The sequence below is a fragment of the Prionailurus viverrinus genome, chromosome B1 (genome assembly GCF_022837055.1).
Source record: "Prionailurus viverrinus isolate Anna chromosome B1, UM_Priviv_1.0, whole genome shotgun sequence".
In the NCBI taxonomy this organism is placed as follows: Eukaryota; Metazoa; Chordata; class Mammalia; order Carnivora; family Felidae; genus Prionailurus; species Prionailurus viverrinus.
The window spans coordinates 100,225,153-100,236,580 of record NC_062564.1 but is presented as its reverse complement, the minus strand read 5'-3'; the positions used below and the strand labels follow the sequence as shown (position 1 = coordinate 100,236,580).

Sequence of the window (11,428 nt, the reverse complement as noted above, 5' to 3'; positions counted from 1 at the left end):
GATGATCACGGAGCACGCATGCACACAACTGATCAGGTTACGCAACCTCAGAGTCATGAAGCCAGACATGGGGAGGTTCAGCAGTTACACGGTGATCAGTCGCGGGGGGGGGAAGAACACCAGGTCCTTACAGAAACTTTTCAGAGACATAAAGTCTAGATCTTTTTGGTTTTCTACCTTCCTCTGTGAAGTTTTTACATCTTAGTTTTTTTCTTTTCTTTTTTTCTTTTTTGGTAGAATGTTCCCAAATTCATTTTCTCCGTACTCCGTATTTATTTAAAATAACCTAACAACTTAAAACTAATAGTTGTTTCTACTGTAAACATGTCATGCACGTTCTGGTGGTTCAAGGGTAAAATTAAAACAAGATATCCTCTAGAGAGCAAATATATTTATTATGCACTTTCATATACATAGGGATTTTTGCTTAATATAATACAAGGAATAAAATAAAACTTTTACAATGTGAAATTCAATGTACATTTTAGGCTATTTACATACCCCAAACCAAGGAAACAATAAAAAGAAACCATTTGTCTGCAACTACATTTGCTGAGAAGTGTAAATGGAGCAACATTAAGCAAAACGAACATTCGCATAGCCAAACAATAATGAGAAAACTACTCCTGTTTCTAAGTAGTGACTTGTTTTTGGTAAGGACTCCAGTAGGGGTGGGGAGTGAGGAAGGAGGACAAAAGATACTGGCATCACCTTGCAGTATGCGGAGTGCCAGTCAGTTTTCCTTCCAAAACCTTTCCTACACACATTCAGATTTTAATTTTTCATTACTGTTGTTGTTGTTTTTTGTTTTTTGTTTTAAATCGCTTCCCTTATTATCAACTCATGACTTTTAGGGAATGGGCACAGGCGGAATGTTAAAAAGTTATAAGCACACGGCATCATATGTGTGTAGTGACGTCAGGTGATTTACAAAATTGAAGCATTTTGATGTTTAAAATAGCTCTTTAGGCATTTTAAGTTGGGGGGACTAGTTTTTACTCTTCTTAATGAAGCAAAAGCTGTTTTCAGTCATGCTGTTAAATCCCCAAAGAAACAAGTAGGCAAAGCAGGGTATCTCCAGCACTCTTATCATCCTTATCCTAACTAAAAACCTCTTCTGTCCTATTCCAAAACACAATGAATATAAAAACACCCAGAGGACTACTTACTTTTGAAAATCATATTTTTCCAACAGGTTCTCTTCCTACCAACTGTTTCAAGTGTACATAATATGGATACGAAAACATTTAGCTCTTTGAAAAACATAAATCCCTTATGTAATGAGTCATATCTTTGCCCTTTGGCCACAAGGTGCATTTTTGTAAAAAACAATAAAATTAAATAAATACAATTCCAATAATTCAAGGTTAATAGAAAAACTGGCAGCTTTCAGGGTTCTCTTTCTAAAGAAAAATACACCTAATAAGAAATTAGAGCTTCATCTTCTACAGTAATGTAAATGTACTGTATTTGAGATATGAGTAACATTGGTTCTAATAATAGTATGTATTCATATTTATCAATAGAATCATTAACACTTTTAAGGCTACTTTGCAAGAGTCCTATTAAGTGTATTTAATAAATGTCCCATAGGGACAAAAATTCAATACTTGAAACATTCACATTCGAGTTATCAATATTGCCATGTCACCTTAATATCGATTGACCTTATCTCCTATTCCTGATTATGACTGATGGCACAAACAGAATGTGTTTTGATGACTTTAAAAAATAAAAACAAAAGCCTCACACGAAGATTCAAGTGAGACACTTATCACAACTAATCACACGTTTCTATTCCTGTGAACAATGTATCCCATGTACCCTTCATGTATGAAGAGGACAGTACTGACCTCTGTTATTAACTAAGACATTTTCTAAAGGTTGTTTTTCCGGTAGTGGCAATGTTGTTGTGCTGAATCTCCAAATTCTCTTTCCTCATTTCTCTTTCTTATCAATAGCACATGGGAAACAGAATTTCTGGGCTTTCTAAAATTCACAAGGCTTATTCAAAGATCAGACTCAGAACCATGGCTTCTTAACAATAAATCCCAGCCTTTCCGGACATACACACGGCCCATCTAAGCCAGCTCCACTGGTTTAGAGTCCATCAAGAAGGCCAGGCCGTGGGTCCGATGGTCATCTGAGCCAGTCAACTTTGTGTTCCTTGTCACAGACTTCACCTTTAACCCTGCCATCCAGTTATCCTGTGAGCAATTGTCCAAAGAAGAAAACAGGAAAGAGTATGTGGACAGAAAAGTGCAAATCCATCACTATCGTTTACCAAGTACCAGTAAAAAAAAATACACACGTGCTATGACTGACAGGTTAATGGCGTCATCTGTGAAGGACGGCACATATTACACATTCATCAAAAATATTTATCCAATTAACCACTAAAATGGATTCCGCTGATTTTTGAGTTGGGGCTATTTGGGTCATGCAGTGATTTATAAGATAGAAAGGACTGAGAGAAAAGCCAGCATTAAAATCGACACTGGTAAATTATATTGTACTTAACTGGACAGTTGAGGTAAGTGTAGTCGATGAATTGTTCAGGGATCAAAAATCTACCCTCAGACAGGTGCATCTCCCTCTACGTACACACGCCCTGAGGCATGGCTTTGTCCCTGAGAATTTTTATGCCTCAGAAATGATAGTCTGTCTTCTTGGAGGTGGAATGACAAGCGAGTGGAAGGTGAAATTGCACCCCAGTGAATGAAACAGAACTTTGTTCTGCCTATAGTGTGTTTTTTCCTCTATCTCTCTCCCTTTCATCCTTTCCTCTTTTTCTTTTTTTCATCTTTAGCCAGAGATCAGGAGGATTCTACTGGGAAATCCATATTTAAACTACTTAGAGCAGCTCCCTAAAATACTAGGATTATTTTCAAAAAATCTGTCAAGAAACCATTTTTCACTTCAGTGTGGCATTAAATAGAAACACATTTTCAACCAATGCCGAAGGTGTACTGAACATAAAATAGTTGCATGATTTATTTTATTGAGCAACATTTTTAAAGATACAAGAAACAAGCCATACACTACAACGATGCAAATGTGAAACAATATGCTTAAGTTTCATTTGCCACAAAAAGAAAAAAATAAAATAAATACAAAGGACACTGCCTTTTCGTATATATTTGATCATGGCACATGCACATTTATCAAATCTTAACTTAAAATACTTTACGCAAATTTTTTTTTCAGCTTTTATCAGGGAACTGCAGTATACATCTGCATTTTTTTCAAAAAAGTGCTTATTCTTATGTAGTGAATACAAAGCACACAAAATGAAATTTTTTAAGCACAGAGGGTTACATTGAGAAGGCAGCCTTACTATTTAGGCACATGACAGTAATTAAGGTAACTGTACTGCAGATATCACATTCTTCACTTTTTTTTTTCAGCAAATCAACAGGCATTTTATGTTTTCATCCAGTAGCTGAAGAACCACTCCAATCACAATGTCTTCTGTTTCACAGAATAGGAAACTAATGCAAAAGTTAAAAAAAAAATTAATGTCTACGTTATACTTATTATATAACTACATATAGTTTTGAGACCCTATATAATTATATATATTTATGTATTTACTATATAAAACATAAAGTGGACACATCTATTAGAGATTCATTATTTAACTTACAGTCACTTTTAAAGAATCCACAAAATGTTTACCTTCATTAATGTGTTTTACTGTGTAATATATATGTATACTTTGCCTTTACAAAAGATAGCACAAGAGTTAGAGGGTTGTACCATCAGAACTAAGTATTTTTAAAATAAGTCACATTGGAGAATGAACTAACTACTTTATACAAATTATTTCGGAATGAGATCTGACCAGTCATCCATCGATTCAGATTGAAGGGTGTTTACTATTAGAAAGCACAGGAAATTTACAATTTATAATAATGTTTCACCTAAAAAAAACCTAAAATATGTCTCCAAAGACAAAAAAAAAGCAAGAAAGCAAGAAAGAAAGCAAGAAAGCAAGAAAGAAAGAAGAAAAAACAAACCAGAAAGACAAGGGATATTTCAGTTTGCTAAAGAGTACATTTTTTTTAAAGAATGAAAAATGATTAAGCAAAGTGGGATAAATATACTTGTAGTATAAAATAGCAAAGATTCCTAATGAAACCACTGGATTTATCTCTAATGAGAGAGATGTGCTTCTGAAAAAGTATCTATTATATAAAATTATGTATATATTTTCTCACTAAATTCCCCTATGTAATTAGTGAAGTGTCCATTGTGGTGGAAAGAAAAAAAAAAGTTTGTATTTAAATCTGATTTTATTTTGAGGTTTAAACATGTAATTCTTATGTGTAAATATAGTGGGCTCTAAATACCCTCTTGTGCATACATCCAACTTAACATCTTTCCTCACCTCTTCTTGGTGTGTGCAAATTTTATTTGGAAGATTCTTTAGAGATCTGCCATAGTAAAAATTACCTTTAGCTGATTAAATCTTTGACTTTTTCCAGGGTGAAAAAGGAAGGAAATTAACACTGACTACCTATCTACTAAGCACTACATATACTATCTTATTCAAACCAAAAAGTGAGTATTACAGAAATGGTCCTCTCCTCTCCCTCTATTGCCACCAAAGAATTTCTAAGAAGGGAAATGACTATGTAAGAAGAAATTCTTACTGAGATTCATAAGTAGTATATTCATTCATCCATTCACCTACTCAATACATTTTTACTGAAAAACTAATGTAGGTCCAAACAGTATTCCAAGTACATGGAATATAGCAGAGAACAAACAGATAAAAACCCCTACCTTCACAGAACTTATATTGTAGTTGGGAAGAGACAAATAATAAACATAATAATAAATATATAACGTATGTGAAATAATAAGTTCTTTGGATAACAAAAAAAACAGGAAAGGCAAAAAGAGAATGCTGGTGTTGTGGGGCAATTCAAAATCACAAGGGCACTAAGGGAAGGTGCTGCTGAGAGGATGTCATCTGAACTGATTAGGCGAGGGAACTGGCCACATGACTATTAGGGAAAAGAGTATCCTCAGTAGAGGGAACCATACTTTTCATATTTTATTCTTTATGTTGATGAAATGTTACCTTTTATAATGGTGTTTCCTTTTTATAGTTGAAGCTAGGGTCAGAACCCTCGATCTGAAGCTTCAGGGCTTGTTTAAGGCTTAACTCCGTCTCTGAGGAAGGATATCCCTCTAACACTTCCTGATGCCCTCTGTCTTGTATTGTCCGTGGGACTGAAACCCTACCAAGAAAAACCTGGTTGCTCTGAAGATGGTAATTGGGATTTGTCATTATTCCATTTCTCTTCTTCTGCTCCCCACTTTGTTGATGAATAAGAAATTGCTGTTGAGATCGACCAATTTCTTGCTGAGTTGAAGGTACCATAATTTTGCACTGAGATTCTGCTGGCGTCTGTTTAGGGGGTGCACTAGTACCAGATTTGGCTGTAGGTCCTCTTTTATCAAACTGAGTCATTTCATACTCTAAAACCTTTGGCTGTGAAGAATTATTTTGTTTAGCCTTTTTTCCAGCTGCCCCCGATTTGCTGGAATTTTCTGACTTCCCCCCTTTATTTGTTTTAGTTGACTTCAAACTGGGTTTTACTTGACTCCACTCAAATTCACTACTCGGTGAATTATGGCTCTGTCCCAGGGACTGTGTTGTGGAAGACGGGGAAACGATGGACTGTCGACTTCTACTGCGCGGCAATGAATGCTGCTGAATTTGTTCTGTAAATGACAGGTTATGAAAGCTATCGATTGGCACTGTTTGGGCTGTTGCTGTAGATGAAGTAGTTCTCAAAGATGAGTTTTTTGAGCTTTTCAGGGAATTATTTGACAATGACGACTTCTGACGATCGACTGTAGAATCTGGAGATTCCGAAGGAGAACTGAATGCATGAGCTGGCCCATTAGGTAAACCACGCAGTGAAGGCTGCACATCCCCTCCACCAGTACTGCCAGAACTATTTGATTTAATTGTTAATGACTGCATTTTTGAAGACGTCGATTGTAGAGGTTTTTGCTCCATTGTATGAACAGGAGACGGGGAACAGCCATTCAAAGTAGATGCACCATATTTTTCTAATAATTTAATTATTTGAGAATGTCCGTTTTTGGCTGCAACCCGCATAGCAGTGCGTCCAAATTGATCGGCATGGTTTGGATCAGCACCGTGCTCTAACAAAACCTGCACAACATCAATGTGCCCTTCCTGGGCTGCAATACAGAGGGCAGTCGCACCTTGATTGCACGTATGGTCAACTATGGCACCATGCTCAATCAGAAGCTGCACCACTTTTACGTGGCCCTGCCAAGCTGCAGACTGCAAGGCAGACCGCTTTTCATTGTCTGCAGCGTTGATGTCAGCATGGTAGGTTATCAGAACCTGCACCATTTCCAAATGGCCTTGCCAGCAGGAAACATGAAGTGCTGTCCTTCCTTCGGCATCGCTTGCTTCTACATTTGCACCGTTTTCTAAAAAATACTCAGCCATCGTAAGTTGGTTTTCTAAGGCCAAAATATAAAGTGTAGGCCTACCATCAGCATCTTTGTAGTTAACGTCAGCTCCGTGGCTAAAAAGTAATTCCACAATGTCCCTATGCCCTTCTAACGCAGCAACACGCAGCGCATTTCTTCCATCATAACCTCTCTGATCAACGTTGGATTTATTTTCCAATAAGATTTGAACACAATCATAATGACCCTCTTGCGAAGCTAATATGAAAGGTATTCGTCCATCGTTATCGATCTCATTTGTTCTAGCACCTTGTTCAATAAGTGCTTCACATATTAATCTGTGACCTTCAAAAGCTGCCATATGCAAAGGTGTCCATCCAGCATCATCTCTGTGATTTTCATCTAACCCTCTATCCAGTAGGGTACGTACAACCTCCACATTTCCTTGGGCTGAAGCTATGCTGAGGACTGTCCTGCCCTCGCTGTCAATGCTATCCACTGCTGCACCCCAAAACAAAAGTGTGTTTACAACTGACGCATGGCCCATAGAAGCTGCTGCTAGGAGGGGTGTGCGACCGTTGTTATCTGTATGGTCTACATCTGCTCCCCCTTCTAGAAGCAAGTCAACCACATCGACATGTCCTTCATAAGCAGCTACCAGCAACGGAGTCATGCCATCTTTATCACAATGATCTACTTCAGCACCTCGGTCAATTAAAAGACTGACAACCGATGCATGTCCTTTACTTGCAGGCACACAAAGTGCAGCTACAGAGAGAGCGGTCCTGCCGTCGACATCCTCATGATTCACTTCTGCTCCGTGGTCCAGCAGGTGTTCCACAATTTCTCTATGTCCCATGTAGGCTGCTGCTATCAATGCAGTTCGACCTTCATTATCAGCTTTGTTGACTTCAGCACCATGTTGTAGCAAATTCAGTACAATATCCTCGTGACCTCCCCACGCTGCTGCTCTCAAGGCTGTTCGGCTATCAGCATCTGCACAATCCACTTTTACGCCAGCATAAAGTAGTGCAGAAACTACCTCCGTATGGCCACCCCAAGCAGCAGATCTTAATGCTGTCCAACCATCTTGATCAGTATGATTAATGTTTGCTCCACACCCAATCAAACAATTAACCACCTTGGTATGTCCTTGTCTAGCAGCTAGGGTAAGTGGTGTATGTCCATGAGCATCTTCTATCTCTAAATCTGCTCCCCTGGAGACAAGTAAATTCACGACATCAAGATTGCCACTGTATGCAGCATTAGCCAATAATGTTCTCCCATTTGAATCACATTGATTTACTGAAGCTCCATTATCTAATAATGTCCGAATGGAATCCTCTCTTTCTAAGGCTTGTCGGACTATGCATGATGTGCGGTCATCTTCACTGTTGACGTGCGCACCAGCTTTAACCAACAGCTGTAGCACTTCTTGTTCCTTGGGTATTAAAGTAGACAGAGAATCTCTGACAGGTGTACCATTCCATATCATCCAGAGAGCTAACTCAGCTGTCTCTAACTGCAAGTTTGAATTAATTAAATGCAATGCAAATTCTTGTGCTTCCAATGGTGTTAAATTCTTGGCTTGACAGGTATAACTCATAGCCAACATTCTGTGTCCTTCTGCTGCATTACATAAATACTTCTGAGTGCAGTGTTTCACATCCAGAAGCCACTCTGCAAAACTATAGTGAAACAGTATTTTAGTATTTCCTAGTCCATCAACAAGAAGTTTGGAGAGGACATCTAACTTACGTTGAAAGTCTTCCAAGGTTAATGACATATTTTTAGTCCAGACTGCATGATACAATTCTGTTATGGTCAAAGGCCGGCAGGCTGCAAGAATCACATTCAAAATGGGCTGGACTTTTGCAAACTGTTTTCTTACAAAAAGTCTCTGACACAGCCAGAGATACAGACCATTAAGAGTTCCTGGGATGTCACGAATCTCTCTTAACATAATAAAATTTTCTACAACTCCGTCTAGAACTCGTTCTAGATAAAGAAAGCATCCACTGCTTTTAATGTGAAGTTGATTTAACATCTCTGCAGTTTCTTTAGTGAGATGTTGTCGCAAAGCTTCTTCTTGATCTAAACGATGAAGGATGTACTGCTGAACATCCTTAACGATGTATGCTTTCCGAAGGTCATCTAAACTTATTTTTCGAAAACCTACAGAGAGAAAACAGTCGGTGTCATCAGTTGAAAATGATCACAGAAGTTGCCATATATTCAAAGAGGATATCTTCAATTCATAATAAACTAATAAGCAAATAAATAGATAACAAATCAATTAATACCAATAAATTAACACCTATGAGTATACAAATCAGTTCTCTTTTCCCTCTGTAAACACATTAAAGGTAGATAAATTATTATTTCATTTTTCTGTCTACGAATGCAACTGTTTCTTATTCTTTTAGTGGCTCAGAGCTCCGCTCAACTTTAGTGATAAGGGGTACTAAACTCAGCATTAGGACAGTCTTACATGCGTATCCATAAAAGCACCTTGGTGAGATTTTCTGAAGTCCCAAATGACCAGGAAAAAAAGTTGCCAGACAAAACCAACAATACTTGTTTGTTTTTATAAGCTGATTTTTTCACATGAAAAATGTATATATTTCCATCCACATACCTGAATATACGCTAGCTTTACTTATGGGACTGAATATTTACATCCAATTAGAGTATCACCTGTCACTGCCTTTAAATTACCACTGTAAATGTACTTTCATAAATAATACATATAAAATGCTTATGATTTGGAAAATAAAGCTCTTTCACCTCTAAATGCTTCATAATATGAATTTAGATAGAATAAATTTTTTTTAAATACTTATTGATTTTTGAGAGAGACATGCACACATGGAGGTGGGACAGAGAGAGTCCCAAGCACGCTTTGTGCTGTCAATGCAGAGCCCGATGCAGGGCTTGAACCCATGAATCATGAGACCATGCCCTGAGCAGAAATCAAGAGTCTGACACTTAAGTGACTGAGCCATCCAGGTGCTCCTGGATAGAATAAATTATAAAGTTCATCATTCATGATAGTTATCTGTTCACTGAAACAGAACTAAGAATATCTGTTAATCAGTAATCTGAATATCCTGAGTTAAAGTTACTGAAAATAATTGCTTTTTTAAAATTGCAACTTCTAATCCCTATACATGCAATTCCCTTAGTATGAATACGCACAATTTAATACATTGGTATCACAACACTTTTAGCCATTTTTTTTATAAGAAAAGGCTGAAAAATGCTCAAAATTTTTAGGGGAATAAACACATGATTTACTGAAATGTTGGACCATGTGTCTGTTGAACCACTTGTGTATTCTTACTGAAAATATTTCTTAGGGATGGAACTTCTCAGTGCTGGTGACAGAATGACAGTGATAGGATGTGTGCCAATATTATAAACTGATGTTCACTGCAATTATTTATTATCCTGAAGAACTTGTGAGAACAGGGACTAGTTCTGTTAAATCCTCAGATATGAGTAGATGAAACTTACTTAGAGCCAGTAAAACTCTTAATGTTCCTTCCCTGTAGTGACATACTCGCAAATTCAATTCTGAATACATACATTTCAATTCAAAACCCATATATTTCAACTTAAAACATTAGCAAAAAGCAGAAAGAAATGTATAGGACATATACAAGGAAAACTGAAAAAAGATCTAAGAAAAAAAGTTGAATAAAGAAAAAATATGCTATGTTCATGGATGGAAAGAAAGTGTATATTTCAAACTTCTCCTAAATTAAAAGTTTTAGCCAAACAATAATTCTTTGGTTTATATCATTAATAGTTCCAATTTTTAAAAGTATGCTATTAAAGTCAATCTAGAGGAATAAAGGTAAAAATATGATTTAGAATAATAATATTGGTGACAAAGAGGGCTGGGAAATAACTGAACAACAACAACAAAAAAAAACAGAAATACTAAATCGATGTGGCATTTGCACCAAATGCCAACAGATAGTTTAGAAGACATGACACACGGTTTAGAAACAGATTATTAACACACAGAAAGTACACACAAGGCATTAATTACACTTACCAGTAAACATTTTAGTAACAGCCTTACTCTGTTTTCGGGCAGAACACAGAAGCAATAGCCATGGTGGAAAGAACTCATGGTGACCAGCTAAGAGCTCCGCGACAGTTCCAGATAAGCTGGTAGATGTTTGTTCACCTTCGGTAATGTTACACCCTTCATCCACAGAGTCAACAAGTAGATACAGGCTTTGTTGGGGAGGCTTCATTCCCAAAAGAGGGAGTAGAACACACCTGTAAAATACATCTGTATGAGCATTCTCAATATTACTGGCTACAATGTTATTAAGTTTTATCATTCAAATATTAGTAATATAGATTATAAATGTTTTAAGAAGAAATAAATTTAGGTTTTAGAATAAAAATATTGTGTAAGTTTCAGTTCCTTACTTTAAGAATACTAGTCCCAAATAGTTCACATTTTCAGTAACAAAATTTTCCACAATAAAGGGTGTGCATGAGTGTGTGTGTGTATGTGTGTATTAGTAAGTCAGCATAATTAAGGGGAAGGATAGTAGGAACTTTAGGAAACTAGATTTCAATACTCCTTTCCTGATTTTTTAAATCACCAATAAAAAGCTTGAGTTGCTTATAACCAAGTTAAAATGTGTTGCAAAGGAAAAAGAAAACAACTTTGGGGATCACTTTAACAAAAAGAAAATACCAAGGGTCCTACAGAATTTAGAAATGTTTTATCATCATTTCTCTTACAAAATGACTGCAGGCTATACTAGCTTGTCACATATACATTTTATTTTAAAAGATCGTATAAAGATAAATTACTATAACCTAGGTCCCATTTGATATATGTTCAAATTTCAATGTAAAGAGCAAATTTCTAGGTTTGATTCCACAGAACAATGCATTTCCTACTCAAAATTTACATAGCAATTGAATATAACTT

At 36.6% G+C, this 11,428-nt stretch overlaps 1 protein-coding gene across 1 annotated transcript in view; it reads right to left on the bottom strand.

The window, feature by feature from the left end:
* Positions 1-376: 376 nt before the first annotated feature.
* Positions 377-11,428, bottom strand: part of ANKRD50 (ankyrin repeat domain containing 50) — a 33,357-nt gene continuing 22,305 nt past the window's right edge. Inside the window, exons 3-5 of the mRNA XM_047856867.1 lie at positions 10,529-10,758; positions 5,090-8,640; positions 377-3,491 (exon numbers count right to left, since the gene is read on the bottom strand). Coding sequence (XP_047712823.1) covers positions 5,093-8,640; positions 10,529-10,758 — 3,778 coding nt within the window. The 3' untranslated portion in view covers positions 377-3,491; positions 5,090-5,092. The remainder of the gene's footprint in view (positions 3,492-5,089; positions 8,641-10,528; positions 10,759-11,428) is intronic.